Source organism: Exophiala oligosperma (assembly GCF_000835515.1).
Source record: "Exophiala oligosperma strain CBS 72588 unplaced genomic scaffold supercont1.2, whole genome shotgun sequence".
Classification (NCBI taxonomy): domain Eukaryota; kingdom Fungi; phylum Ascomycota; class Eurotiomycetes; order Chaetothyriales; family Herpotrichiellaceae; genus Exophiala; species Exophiala oligosperma.
The window spans coordinates 2037214-2051553 of NW_015622819.1; the positions used below are offsets into that span (position 1 = coordinate 2037214).

Here is a 14340-nt window from a genome sequence, read left to right on the forward strand (position 1 = left end):
TGTAGTGGAGGATAGGCAGATCAAGTCCCTAAACCCCGGGGACATGCATGATGGTGGAACCGACTTTTGCTGCCATCAATCCAGCTATTGCCCACGGATTGAGTCAGCCACAGCTGCAAGAAACATCTCATCCTCTGGCGGAAGCAGCCTAGGTAGATGATGGAGGTGGTCCGTACAATGTTAATTGGTAGTTGGCCCTGGCGTGGCGCCACCGCTAATGCAGGTCGCTGACTTGCGGAGTTGTTTTTGACGGAGGTACTCCGTACAATGATAGCCTAAAAGACTTTGGGATCGAACTGGTTACCACAGAAAAAAAACAATCAAACCATTCAGCGTGGCCATATTCCGTTTGTCGTAGCAATCACCAAAAACACTGCTGCCTGTCGTTGCGCACGGATCAGGGGGAGAAGGAGAGTGCAACTACTTTGTATAAATACACGTAGGCATGATTCTACTGTACTGAACCTGGTAAAAACGAGGTTCGGCAAAAGCGTTACTCCGGATCCGTTTTCCGTGGCTTTCTCATACCACTACGACTCCTTGTTTACTTTGACCTCAACATCATCTCTCGACCTTTTTCCATTCGCCCGTCCAGCAATATCATTGTCATTTACCGCCCGACGTCGCACCACAAAGTCATCATAAAAAAGGTCTTGACAAGCACATCCCTGTCAAAAGGACAAACAAAATGTTTCATACCCTCGGTGCCTTTTGGAATCAATCCTTCTTCCTCCCTCAACCGACGCTGACGGAGAAGAACCTCCCGGACCAGACCGGCAAAGTCTTTATCATTACCGGCGCCAACACGGGCATCGGCTACCACGTCGCGGCGATCCTGTACTCGCTCAACGCCAAAGTCTACGTCGGGGCGCGCTCGGAGTCCAAAGCCACCGAGGCCATCTCGTCGATCAAGAAACTCCACCCTTCATCCAAGGGCGCTTTGGAGTATCTGCACCTCAACCTCTCTGACCTCACCACCATCAAAGGCACGGCCGAAGAGTTCATGCGCCGCGAGTCGAAACTGCACTGGTTGGACAACAATGCCGGCGTCATGATTCCACCCGCGGGGTCCAAGGGGGCTCAGGGCATGGATCTCCAGTTCCAGACCAACATCCTGGGTCCGTTCCTGTTGACCAAGTTGCTCCTTCCGGTGCTCAAGCGCACGGCCGAGTCCGAGCCAACGGGAACAGTCCGGGTGAGTTGGGCTGGTAGTCTCGCCGTGGACCTGGGCAGCCCCAAGGGTGGCATGGCGTGGAAGAGTGCGTCCGACGGCGTCTCGACACTGGACGACTCACATGGTATCCGGACCAATTATGGAATCAGTAAAGCCGCGAATTATTTCCTGGGGAATGAGTTCGCCAAGAGGTTCGGTGAGAGGGACGGAGTGATGCATAATGTGAGTACTTTGTTTCAAGACACTAGAAAAACCGATTAATGACTTTGATGAACAAACAGTCGTACAATCCCGGAAACCTCAAGTCGGATCTCCAGCGCCATACCAGCGGGCTCGTGCGACGCCTCATAGACCTGATACTGTACCCGGCCGTGTTTGGTGCTTATACCGAATTGTACGCGGGCTTGTCGCAGGAATTGACCATGAAGGGTGATCAAGGTCTCTTCATTGCACCGTGGGGTCGTCGTGCTTCGGTGAGGAAGGACTTGGAGGATGAGGTGGTCAAGGAGGATGGGCAGGCGGCGAAATTGTTCGAATGGTGCGATCGCGTCACGAAAGAGTATGCTTAGGAGGGGGCGGTGTGCTCGGTAAATACCTGTAATCAACGAGGCGGGTGTTGGACTTGAAAACTTTGGGTAGGTTGATATGATTGCTTTTGATTGTGTTGAATAGATCCCCCCGGATGTCAGAGGAGTATTCATCTGGAATCATGTGTGAATTGCACGATTGGCTTGTCTTTGCAGTTTGCTTATAAGAATCTGACCCATTGCCAGAACAGACTCTCTAATGAACGTCGGAAAATAGCATTGAATGACTTCTGATGTCCTAGGTATGTAGGTAAATTTACTCTTCTTTATTCTATTCGATAGTCGGCGTTGATAGGCTGTTCAAAAGTGACATCAAGCTTGCCATGCATCACATCGACTCTGTATAGTTGAGCCGGACAAGCCAACATACCTACCTAGGTATGTTTCAGAAGTTCTAAATTCGACAGTTGGAAGGAAAAAGACTCGACACTGAGAAGAGACGAGAAGAGAAGAGATGATCACCAACGCGCTAATCCAATGATACAGGATTCGTGCAAATGAAACACTTCTCGTCACGTATGGCGCTTGTCTCTCTCTATGATGCCTTCATTCATCGCAGCTTCTGCAGATGATCTCCAAGCCTTTTGGTCAGACCGGTGCAATATCAGCCAACGGTGGCTTTAAGGCATATGATTGACCATGAACGGGCGAGACCTTTGTTCGGATCAAAGGCACTTTCGGTCAGATTTTCATTCTTCATTGACGTGACAAGTTATCATGATAGTTACGGGCTCGATATGTTTTTAACAATATGTACGCTCAAACGCCAGTTTCCAGCCCCTTTACCGTTTCGTCTCGGGAGATAGATCAAAGGTCACAGCTTGAGCTGTTTCACGGCACAACATGACTGATCAAAAGCATCTCTGGACGCTGTGTCGACACACAATGCCGACGGCGCCACCCAAAGCCCGGGATTCTTCTTGAAGAAATTACTCGCGCGCAACATGACACTGACGGGCTCGGCTGGCATGACGGGGAAATCCTCGGTCCTCGGGAAGTGCGTCAGACCGAACTGAACGTAGCACACGATGTCCGTGTTCTCGATGGACTCATTCCTGGCGGCCCAATCTGCGACGGTCGAGTTGAACGGGTGATTCTCCTGGCCGGTGGACTGGCACACGTAATCACCGGCAGGGAAGAGCTCGTAGTCCTTGTACGGGACGACCCAGAGAGTTTTCCTGGTGAAGGCCGCACGATTGTATACCACGCTACCCGGCTTCGCCAGCAACCTGGGACACGAGCTGTTGATGATCTTGTAGCTGACAGGCTTCCCACATGCCGGGTTGATGCTCGATGGGTTGACGATGTCCCACGCCCGACTCGTCTCGTGGCAGTAATCTGCTGCGCCCTCGAGGGAGGTCCGCAACGGCGTCTTCTTGCAATAGAAGCCGTTGCCATAAAAGTTGGCCTCGGACCCGACGGGCTCGTCCGAAGGGACGGCGTCGCTCTGCACGACCGAGTTGTTGGGACCGTCGACTTCGGGGTCGACACGCAACGAGAAGATGTGCTGGTGGTTCTGGGCGTTGAGCTTGGGCGCGATCTGGGTGCCCCATGGCGCCGCTTGCTCGGTGGGGTGCATACAGTACGTGTTCAACATGCCGGTCAGCTTGACCTCGAGCTTGTACGTTCCGTCGAGTGTGAAGGTGTGGTAGAAGCCGTACTCGTAATTCGCGGCAGTGATGATCTGGGACACGATGAGTTTGCGGTCCCGTGCGGACACGACGGTTCCGTCGCGGAAATCGGTGTGCTTGTACAACAGTCCGTTGTCCTCTTCGTGGATGCAGATTGCGTTCTTGATCACGGCGGCCTCACCCTTGCCCGTGTTGACAACACCGTCGAGGTAGTGGATCGCTCCCTTACAGTCGCATCCAAGTTTGAGGGAGTTCGACATCAGACCGGTGCCGTATTCGCCCACGTCAAAGGCGTGTTTCTTGTGGTGCGGTTTCTCGGGCGAACCGTACGGGACGACCATTTCGACGACGCTGATTCGGTTGAAGAGCGTGCGGTCGCGTTGTTCATGGTGATCGAACATGCTGACGTCCGAGATGACGATGCCTTCGCGGTAGTTGAAGCCGATGTGCATTTTGTATCCGGCCCAGTGAAGCTCGTTACCTCTCATGTGGAAAGAGACGCCCTGGGGTTGGGTGATGTTGATGGGCTTGAGGACGTCAGGACGGTACCCCTTCTGGATGAACTCGGGGAGGTAGTTGTGCTCTTCGAGAGGGACGGCGGTTCTCTCGCCGTTGACCAGTCTGATGTCCACGTTGAGCACTTCTTCTCGCTCCGTGTCTGCGATGACCGAGAAGTCCAGCGGGTGGGCGTATTGGTTGTCGAATTTGGAGTTGCGGTAGTACGCCAGACCCTGCTGGAGACGGCGTTCGAAGCCATAGCGCTCATCGACACCTATGGCCCACGCGTCGAGGAAGACTTTGGACATGTCGGTGATGCCTAGACCACGGCAGGCTTCGATGACACGGGAGTCCTTGCGGGCGATTCGCTCCATGACGTCCAGGTCCTCGAGGGTGAGCGTTGGCATCACCTCGCTGACCGGTTTCCAGTCCTCGACTCTGGAGGTGGTGAGATTCACGACGACCTCGGCGACATTGCAGGAGTCGCCTTGCTCAATAACGATGGCGAAGGCTCGGCGCGCCGGTCGCGGTCCTCGTTTTGATTTGAAGGCGGCATATTCGTTCTTGAGTGGTTCTCGGAGCGTGATGCAGTTGAACTTGAGTTGCTTGGGAGCAGCGAATTCCCGTATCAGTCTGGCCACAAATGGGATTTCTTGGACTGAGAGTTGGTCTATGGGATGTGTCAGTTGATAATTGATACCTTGGAGCTTGGAAAAGATCATCGATGTGACTTACCCAGAGGATGCGGAGTATACCGTGAATAGTCGACGGGGGCACTGAAAGCATTGGGCTCATCACGATGAATCGTGTACCCCGGTATCGACAATGTATCTAAAGACATGGTGATTGTATATGTGGTGGTGTACAGATATTCACTGGGAGGTCAGGTAGATAGGAGGGAGATTTGTCGGGAGTTCAAGGTGTCCCTGTGGCCCTGACTGTGCTTTATATCTAGTACGGACAGAGGAGGACGACAAAAGGTGAAGATTGTATGGCTCGAGGACACAGCGCTTGTACTTGCTGTTTAAGGATTAGCGTCGATCGGAAAGGCTCCTGATTCGCCGTATTGCCTTCTCCCTCGTTCTGCTCCTGATCTGGAGAAGGACAACTCCATCTTGCTTGACGTACCAGTGCTTATCGATGCATCCGAATGGTTCTGGGGAGTTTGTTATTATGAATCAAATCCACATATTGTGTTTCGAGTTGGCCACTGGTGAGGAAGGACGACTCGAAATGTCGGATCAAACGCAACTGCAATATCGGCACCTTGAGAAGATGAACGAAGATTACAGTAGACATCTCAAAGACCTTGCAACTGATAATTGAGATCTAGGCATATTGATATCGTGAAAGTCTGTTACAACTACTACGACTATCTCTGCAAGGCCAGCATCAACAACACCAATGTCCTTTGGAAGCGTTCTGGAACACTCCACACCGGTCGGAATCGCAATCACAGTTTCGACCTGCCTCGTAATCTTTGACTGATCGATTTCCGGTACTGTTATGCAATTCTATCAGATTAGCAACATACTACACGTCCTGTTTGTTGATTGAGGAAATCCCCGACGAAGGCGTCGACCATTATGGCCACCGAATATCGGCGGCCATATCCTTTCATTAGCCGAGACAGGTATGTCAAGGCGATTACGGATAACAAAGGAGCTGGGAAAATCCAAAAAGCTTGACTCAAAGACAACAAGTATACGAGTACGTTCGGACATTTGGTAAACGATATGTGTCGGGGGCTGGATTCAAAGAGAACAACTGACTGACGTATGGAGGCGTATGGAGAGTCCGTGCAGCTGAGAAAGGAAAGTTGATGCGTTGCTCCGCCCGGTCATTGAACTCTGACCAAACACATCACTTTACGATGGTCCGAGTCTACCCACGGATACGCCCTGGGCCCTGGACGAAATTTGCATCACACCCTATTATCGCCCCTCTGATACAAGCTTCCAATATACATACCCAATCCATCGGGAGCCCACTGGATACACGAAAGCTTGTCAAAAGGGAGTGTGCACAAAGGCGTGCGTGTGTTCGGAATTTGAATTTGGAGGGGCGGAGAAAAGAAGAGAGGTCCGGGGTAAGTAGGCGCAGTGAGAGAGCGGCCTTGCGTTGCCGGACCTTAGGCACCTTGCAGCAGCACACAAAACTATTCAAATACCGTCGACGACCCTGTCCTTTTCAACTACCAAGGACAGGCAGGAATACTGAAGAAAAATATCAAACCCTCCTTTCCGAGCAAACATCTCAAACACTGCATTCTCGACTTCCTGGCAAATGAGACTACAAACCTCCGTCCTCCACAACTACAGCTACAGACAACAAAAGATATGACAATAGTCAACGGCCACAACAACCGAAGAAGGTCTTCACTGTCGGGTGAACCGTCATCACGCCGCGATGCCCAAGTCTCTCAAGATGCCGACGTCCTCGCCACGCTCGGACACACCCAGGAACTCCCGCGCCAGTTCAACCTATGGAGCATGTTGGCGCTCGCCTTCACGGTCCTGGGGACCTGGTCGACCCTGGCGCAGAACCTCGCCTCAGGCCTGACCGCAGGCGGGCCCGTCAGCATCCTCTGGGGTCTGGTTCTGGTGACGGCGTGCAACCTCTGCGTGGCTGTCTCGTTGGGCGAATTGACCAGTGCCATGCCCACGGCTTTGGGACAGGCGTACTGGATCTTCCGCATCCTCCCTACCCCGACGGGCCGGTTCATCTCTTACATGTGTGCCTGGATCAATACCTTCGGGTGGTGGACTTTGACCGCCTCCCAGACGGCCTTCATGACCAACTTTATCCTCGCCATGAAGTTGCTGTTCAGCCCCGACTGGGCGGGCGCCCATCACTCGTGGCTCTCGTTCCTCATCTACATCGGCCTCACGGCGCTGTTGACCGTGGTCAACATCGTCGCCTGCCGTAGGGACCGCGTGTTACCCTGGATCAACAACGTCGTCGGCGTCCAGTTCACCGCGTTGTTCCTGGCGTTTGCCTTGGCCCTGCTCATTTCCGTCGGCGTCAAGGCCGGAATGGCCTACCAGTCCGGCTCGTTTGTGTTTGGGACCTGGATCAACAACACGTCCTGGCCGAGCGGGGTGGTATGGTTCACGGGCCTGATCCAGTCCGCGTACGGCCTGACGGCCTTTGACGCCTGTATACACATGGTCGAGGAGCTTCCGGCACCCGGCAGGAACGGTCCCCGGATCATCTGGCTCTCGGTCCTGATCGGTGCCGTCTCGGGTTTCTTGTTCATGATGGTCTGCCTGTTTTGCGTCCAGAGTGTCGAAGGCTTGACCGGTGCGAGCCTGCCGTTCGTCGAGTTGTGCCTCTCGACCATCGGCCTCACGGGCGCGGCCGTCCTGTTGGCGTTTTTCATCGTGAATGGCGTCGGACAAAACGTCAGCATCATGACCACGGCCAGCCGATTGACCTGGGGTTTCGCCCGGGACGGCGGGTTACCCTGGCACAAACAACTCGCCGTCGTGAGCGATTACTGGCGGGTCCCCACTCGAGCGCTGTGGGCTCAGGGAGTCCTGATCGGCATCGTCGGGGTTTTGTATTTGTTTGCAAACACGGTCTTGCAGGCGATCCTGAGCGTCAGCACCATCGCCCTGACCATCTCTTACGGCATACCGATTGCGGTACTGTTGATCCAAGGGAGAGACAAATTACCCGTCCAGGGAGAGTTCAGGCTGGGTAGATGGGGACTCGCCGCCAACATTGTCAGTCTGGTGTATTGTGTCGTCACCACGGTGTTTTTCTTTTTCCCGAGCGACCCCAACCCGAAACCCGCCAACATGAACTGGGCCATTGCGGTCTTTGGGGTCATGTTGGTGATTGCACTCGGGTTTTGGTTCGTCCAGGGTCGACGCTCCTACCTCAGGACCGAAGAGGCCATGTTGAGGAGTTTGGTCAGTCAGGCTGGACAAGAGGACGTTCTGGGCACCGTCTGTGTGGAGGATGCTGATGCCCGTGGTGGCGACGGCGAGTCGATCAAGATTAGAGATGAGACCGTGGAGGCTCAAACGACCATAGATCGGGAAGATAGAAAGCATATATAGATCTAGATAGGTGGCTTGCATCATAATTGCATGATACATAGACTAGGTGGTACTATACATACTTTTGTGTGTGTCGCCTGCACCTTTTGTGTGAGCCCCCCCTCCCGCCCCCTACTACAGCGTACTTTGTAGAGTGCCATGTTATATCATGGCGACAACAACTTCCCAAGGCCTCAGGAGTATACTCCACTGTCCACTCGTTTCGTCCTTTTTGACCTTGTTGGTCTGGTCTTTTGCGTCGTTGTAATTCCGTAAATCATCAACCACGGCACTCGCCTTTAGTTTTGTTGTCTGTTCATCAATCATGATCTCGGTGGCTGAAGATGGGACGGTCCACCATGTTTCTGTCCCCGAAAAGTTCGTCAAGACCAAACATTTTGTTTTTGTCGTTGACGTTGTTCCCGTCTCAATCGCCATGTCGGTCCTGACGTACGCGACGACACAATCATGGTCCATGTCCAACATTTCAAAATCTCCATAGACGAAACAATTCTTGTACTGTCTTCTCAAATCCAAGACTCTTTTCCAATAATGATAAGGACTGTTTTGGTCGTCCACCTGTTTTGCTGCGTTCCAATTTTTGAAATCATCATGTACCCTCATCCATGGTTTGACACCCTTTCTTGGTCTGTTGGTGTCTGACAAGAACCCTCCGTACGTCTCATCGTTGTCATCCCACTGCATGGGGGTCCTGGCGTTATCTCGACCGATCAATCGGTACTGCTTCTTGAACATTTCCTGCATCTCGAGGTCGTCCGGGTACTCCTCCAACACCGTCTTCCAATGATTCAGAACCTCGATATCCTTGTACTCCTCCATCCCCCAGTCTTTTGGGAGATTGACTTGACCCAATTCTTGACCTTGGTAGACAAAAACCGTACCACTCTGAAGGGCCATGTGAGCCGCCAACATTTTGGCGCTTTTCCCTCTGTACTCGTCACTCTCGTCGGCGTACCTCGAAACGGTCCTACCTTGGTCGTGATTCTCCATGAAAACGGCATTCCAACCGGCATTCTCAATCATGAACTTGTTCCACTTGTCCACGACCCTCTTCAATTCGCTGGGTTCGAAATCCCGGTGGTACCATTTCGACCCTTTGTCCCGAGCCCCGTCCATTTGTACAATCTCGAACTGAAAGACCATGGCCAATTCCCCCCGGTCCTGACCGACGGCCTTGATGATCTCTTTCGTGTCGAACACTCCCGGCATCTCCCCCACGCTGAAGGCGTCGTACCGTCGTAGGATCGTACCCAAACCCCGCAAGTACTCGTGGAGATGAGGGCCACAGGCGAAGTGTTGAGTCCCCGGTTGCAAAAACCCAGGTTTGATGACGTCCGCGTCGGGTAACCCGGGGGTCTTGCTGATGAAATTGATCACGTCCATGCGAAACCCGTCGACCCCGCGGTCGAGCCAGAACCGGACGACGTCGTGGACCGCTTCACGGACCTCCGGGTTGTCCCAGTTCAGGTCGGGTTGCTCGGGGGCGAAGAGATGCAGATAGTACTCTTGCGTCTCGTCGTCCCACGTCCAGGCGCTGCCGGAGAAGGCCGACTCCCAGTTGTTGGGAGGCATGCGTTCACCCGTCTCCTCCGAGTACCGCGCGGGCCTCCAAAAGTACCAGTCCCGTTTAGGCGAGGTCTTGGAAGAGCGCGACTCCAAGAACCAGGCGTGCTCCGACGAGGTGTGGTTCACCACCAGGTCCATGACGTACTTCATCCCGCGAGCGTGGAGGGCCGAGATGAGCTCGTCGTGGTCCTCCATGATGCCGTAGAGCCGGTCGATCGACAGGTAATCCGAAATGTCGTAGCCCATGTCGACCTGGGGGGACTGGAGGATCGGTGAGAGCCAGACGATGTCGACCCCCAACCGGGAGAGATAGGGAACCTGTGAGATGATGCCCCGGATGTCGCCCTTGATTTCGTCCTCGCCGTCACGGCTCTTGGACACTATGGAGCAAGCGGATTTGAACGAGGCGGGATAGATCTGGTAGACGCTGCTTTCTTTCCACCACGCGCGTCGGAGTGGTGGTTTGACCATGCTGACGGCTGTAGGATTGGCCATTTTATCGGTACTTCTCGCAATGACGATTGTGTTATTCGTTTTTATCTCGAATCCTTCTCAAGGAAGAAAAGGCCCGATGAGTAGTAAATTTCGTGTAGACTGGTCTAAAAAGAAAGAAAAAAGGAAGGAAATGGTCATCGAGAACGGAGAGATTTCTTTGGGAAATATCCAGACAATTTAAAGCGTCTCATTGATCGTGGTTCTGCCTGCCAGAGCAGCCACTCCACACCACGTTATCTTAGTGTACATACATTTCCTTCACACGGTGGATAAAAGTCTTCATGATCTCCATTCAGTCGAAATGATGAACAAGTTGTACAAACCGAAGTGGCAAGGACAAAGACAAAGAAAGACACTTGTCGACCGAGTATTTATCCGCGTCTCGATTGTTGATTGGCCCAATGTCGGCCCGTTGTGCTTCAAAGTCACATCTACAAGACACCAAGGATGGAGTACATTCATTTAGTATGGAGTTCGGAGTATGGAGTACCTGGTCTGGAGTTGAAACCGAGTCAGGATGGATATTATGTTGCTGATCTGATTTGATCTGATCTATTCATTATCACCTCTGTATCTGGCCGTTCTTCTCTTCTCTCTGCTATTGCTTCCTCCGAGTCCCTTTCCAATGCAACTGGCTGGTCATAAAATTCATTTCTGCAAGAGTTTATCAGACATTGAGAGAGAAAAGTGGAAAGAAAAAAGCATTTCGTGGGTGACAAGACAAAGATGGGCTCAAATGGAAATGCTTCGTGTTGCACTTCTTGCTGACAGTCGACCTTGATCTTCATCTCCCACTCGATGCTCGAAGAAGCGATCCGAATAAAAGTACAATCCTCCGCTCATCATCCACATCATGACGGACGGAATTTTCGCCTGGCGACTTCTCGAATACGTCCCAGGTCCTCCATACACTGTAAGTGCTTCTCGTTGGCATGATCCCACCATTGTCGGCATTGAGCATCATCCTGCAACCATTGTAGATATGCAGCATAACCCGCTTTTTGTGTCCCATTCTCGTCTACCTTGTCAGCATCCGGGCCATCTCCAAGCATACTGATCCAATTATGTGACATGGTGCCACATACTCGATCTTGTCGACCTCGGAAATGTTCGATCATCTTGGCATTGAAATGGTTCCAGTCTTGCATGTACGCGTTCATATTGTCCACGTACTGCAAGAAGTTGGCCTGATCCAACCGGTCTGCTGCCGGTGGAACCACCACTTTTGGTGGCTTCGGCAGATTGAGAGCTCGCAGTCTAGTCGACGGCTTCTCATATTTCTCCTCTGACTTTGACTCGAATGGCAAGTGTGCCGCGAGATCGTCCAGGTCTTTCAATCCAGCTGCAGAAGAAGCAAAGGGTGCCTGTTGTGCGAAATCTCGCAGATTCACACCGCCATCAGGTGATGAGCGTCTTTTGCTAGAGTGAGCCTCGGTAGGATTCGAGCGAGTCGTATTGGAATTGGTCCTAACAGGAGGCGTATCGTCCACGTCCATTATATCTTCCTCGACTACCACATACTGGTCTCTCGAATCATCCGTGGAATGTGAACCGTGGCTTGTCCGATCACTTGCGGTGCGTGTCTCTCCTGGAGGTGGAGTTGGCTTCACTTTGGTCGCCCAATCCGGTGGTAACTTTCCCTTTTGGAATGCAGCTGCTTTGGCCTTGGAGTCCTCAGCACGATCAGCGGATGAGCTGCTTTCTTGCTCCACCCCTCTAGACATCCCTCTCCCACGAGTACCGGGTTTACTACCATTACGATTCAGTTTGGACGGTGATTTGCGCATTTGTGAATCGGTCGGGCGGAAAATGTCGTCGACGTTCAACTTGTCATGCCACTCATCAGCAGAAAATTTGGACGGCGGTTGAGCCTCACGACTATGACTCGGGTCAGCTTGTTCCTTACAAATGGGAAGTACGCGATTCGCAATAGGGCTCTGCGCAGCAACAAATGGGCCTGTTCCTTTCCTAGCAGACGGGCTCATCCGTGGAACCACGGACGCTGGCACCGCCCAAGCCGGAAAACCATTGAACGAAAGGCCTCGATAGGCAGAACGTGAAGGGTTCGCTCCAATTGCTGTTCGGGTTGACCAGGGGTAAGAAAGGGTGCGGGAGCGTGCATACTTGGGTCCGTCCGAAGCCTCCTCATGCCCACCATTAACATGTGCATCACTCATCTTGTGCTCTTCGGTGGCAGGAAAAGGTTCACCAGCAAATGGCTTGCGAGATGGTTCTCGGGATTCGGGGGCGGGAAACTGGTATTTGCTGTCATCCACGATTCTAGTGTAGTTAGTACTAGGGAATGACCCGGTGAGACCTGGATTGTCAGCAAAGGCGGCGGTTCGAGGTCTAGGTCGGCTCCGTGGTGTTGCCTTTGGTCTCGCGTTCACATTATAGGTGTCGTCTTCGTCGGATGAGGTGTCGGAAGAAAATTCAGCGTGTCTCCCCGCGTTTCTCATGCCTGGACTCGCACTACGATGTCGAGGAACATGTTCAAACTTGGAAGGCGGTCTTCCGAAGGGCCCGGGTTCGTCCCAATGACGGTCAATTGGGGAATTTCGAACGCTTGACGATCTGTGATGCATGGTGTCTCCATGAATATCCGTCCTCTCACCACCTGCTCCAGCATATCTTGAAGATGGACGAGAGCCATCTGGAAAATCCTGATTCATAGTGTAATCGGTTGAACGAGTCGGTCGCAAGGGGCTGACACCAGGCCTAACTCTTGACATAGGAGGTGACTGCATGGGAGTTCCATCTTGGTTGTACATGTGAGTTGAAGTCTGTGGTGGCCCCCGAGTCCCTCTCACGTAGGCATATGCCGACCGGGGAGCTTGTTGGTCATCTGTGCCATGAGTCCCGGGTGTATACCCTTGCTTTCTCGTGCTTGCAGTTCTTGATAGACCGGGAAAGGTTGTTGGTGGAACATTGGGGACGTGAGGAACATCCGACGTAGATTGTGGCTTTGGTGCAGTGGGAGCCTGGCGGGGCGCTGTTGGGGGCATCTTCTGAGTCGGGTGTGTCGTCCTCATGTTTGGAAATCCACGAGCTGCATCTGCTCTTGCGTTGTCAAACCTCGCCCTGTCCCAGGACTGAGGTGCGTTCCGAGTAAAGGCATTGAACTTGTCTGCACCTCTCGAGGCCTGTTGCTTTTGTGTCTGGGGCACTCCTCTTTGCGTAGCCTTTGGAGGAGGTGGGAATGGGAAATGTGGTGTCGAATTCTGCTTGGTAGTGGTCGATCTCGCAAATCCATAGGGGTCAGTGTAGTTTGCAGCAGCAGCAGCGGCATTCCTTGCGGCGATCTTTGCTCGCGCAGCATCGTATTTTGATTTCTCGACGGGATCGCTTAGGATTTCGTGGGCAGCCTGAACGGCCTGGAACTTGGGCACGGCTTCCACTTCATGCCCGGGGTTCCTGTCGGGATGGAGCTGTTTCGCTGTTGAGGTCAGCATGTATCAAAAGCCGAAGAAAACGTCCTGCATACCAAGATATCTGAACTGCTTCTTAATCTCTTCGGCATCGGCGGTGGAGGGCAGTTCCAAGTCCGCATAATAGTCACGCTTCACATCCGCTTTTACCATTGTCGCCGTGGAGTGGCCTCACGAGATTGTCACCTAGCAATGTGTTTCGTCAATTATGCTCCTTCTCTTTATTGCCATCAACATGTTTTCTCTCGGAACGTTGAATAGAGTCGGCAGTCAGGGATCGGGCCGTAATTGAGATATGGAGGAGACCACGGCGTATGCGAGATCAAGGGATCCGACTGGCCTGGTTGATAAGGCGGCTGCAGCACAAGTAAGAGCTTGCAGAAGACCTCCGGTCAAGGTGATACAAATTGCGTAGATTTTCCAGGTTTGTCGCGAGGTAGTGAATCGATGGGAAGGTTGTGTAGAACAGGTGACGAGAACAAGCCAAAGTCAGCGACGGATTTGCCTTCTCGAGTCAATCATTCGTTCGCTCGATGTTGCTGATTATGTCGGGAGCCTCAGAGCCTATCAAGAGAACAAGTGAGCGTCGTAGCAATCACTGGACAATGGGTGGAGGAGAATTTGTTCTGCCGGTTCCTGCGCACTGTTGTAAGTCGGCGGGCTGGCTAGCTCTGCAGGGAGCGTGGATTGTGGAGGAAGAGTGTGGTAGGTCAATAGAGATTAGTGTCGTCTGTCTCACTGAGGACTTGGTCGTGAGCCAAGTAACTGTTGCTCAATGTAGCCGACTTGAAGTGATGTAGTGATGAGTTGGCAATGAATGGCCCTTGACAAACATGTAGCGGTTTTGGGTATAACGCGAAAAGTGGACATTGCAGTTTATTTACAATAGGCTCG

General features: G+C 52.6%; 4 protein-coding genes across 4 annotated transcripts; 2 read left to right on the forward strand and 2 right to left on the reverse strand.

Moving 5' to 3' along the window:
• The first annotated feature begins 355 nt into the window (after nt 1-355).
• PV06_02176 (uncharacterized protein) lies at nt 356-2021 on the forward strand. Its single transcript, XM_016402826.1, has 2 exons — nt 356-1396; nt 1456-2021. The coding sequence occupies exons 1-2, from the start codon at nt 689-691 to the stop codon at nt 1741-1743; spliced, it is 996 nt and encodes a 331-aa protein (XP_016266723.1). The 5' UTR covers nt 356-688; the 3' UTR covers nt 1744-2021.
• A 4032-nt stretch (nt 2022-6053) lies between these two features.
• PV06_02177 (uncharacterized protein) lies at nt 6054-7957 on the forward strand (the record flags this gene model as incomplete). Its single annotated transcript, XM_016402827.1, has 1 exon — nt 6054-7957. The coding sequence occupies exon 1, from the start codon at nt 6230-6232 to the stop codon at nt 7955-7957; it is 1728 nt and encodes a 575-aa protein (XP_016266724.1). The 5' UTR covers nt 6054-6229.
• A 118-nt stretch (nt 7958-8075) lies between these two features.
• Nucleotides 8076-10311, reverse strand: PV06_02178 (uncharacterized protein). The gene has a single exon (XM_016402828.1). The coding sequence runs from the start codon at nt 10016-10018 to the stop codon at nt 8099-8101; it is 1920 nt and encodes a 639-aa protein (XP_016266725.1). The 5' UTR covers nt 10019-10311; the 3' UTR covers nt 8076-8098.
• A 247-nt stretch (nt 10312-10558) lies between these two features.
• Nucleotides 10559-14208, reverse strand: PV06_02179 (uncharacterized protein). The gene is made up of 3 exons (XM_016402829.1): nt 13503-14208; nt 12143-13454; nt 10559-11896 (listed from the first exon to the last, which is right to left on the reverse strand). Exons 1-3 carry the CDS (start codon nt 13597-13599, stop codon nt 10870-10872), a joined length of 2436 nt encoding a protein of 811 aa, XP_016266726.1. The 5' UTR covers nt 13600-14208; the 3' UTR covers nt 10559-10869.
• Between the last annotated feature and the right edge of the window lie 132 nt (nt 14209-14340).

Bases quoted from the DNA above. Each gene is read 5' to 3' on its own strand.
- PV06_02176 (XM_016402826.1), top strand. From the start codon at position 689: ATGTTTCATACCCTCGGTGCCTTTTGGAATCAATCCTTCTTCCTCCCT. The intron at 1,397-1,455 runs GTGAGTACTTTG...ATGAACAAACAG, and splicing joins GGGACGGAGTGATGCATAAT to TCGTACAATCCCGGAAACCT.
- PV06_02178 (XM_016402828.1), bottom strand. From the start codon at position 10,018: ATGGCCAATCCTACAGCCGTCAGCATGGTCAAACCACCACTCCGACGC.
- PV06_02179 (XM_016402829.1), bottom strand. From the start codon at position 13,599: ATGGTAAAAGCGGATGTGAAGCGTGACTATTATGCGGACTTGGAACTG. The intron at 13,455-13,502 runs GTATGCAGGACG...TGACCTCAACAG, and splicing joins GAAGCAGTTCAGATATCTTG to CGAAACAGCTCCATCCCGAC. The intron at 11,897-12,142 runs GTATGCACGCTC...CCCGAGTCATAG, and splicing joins GAGGCTTCGGACGGACCCAA to TCGTGAGGCTCAACCGCCGT.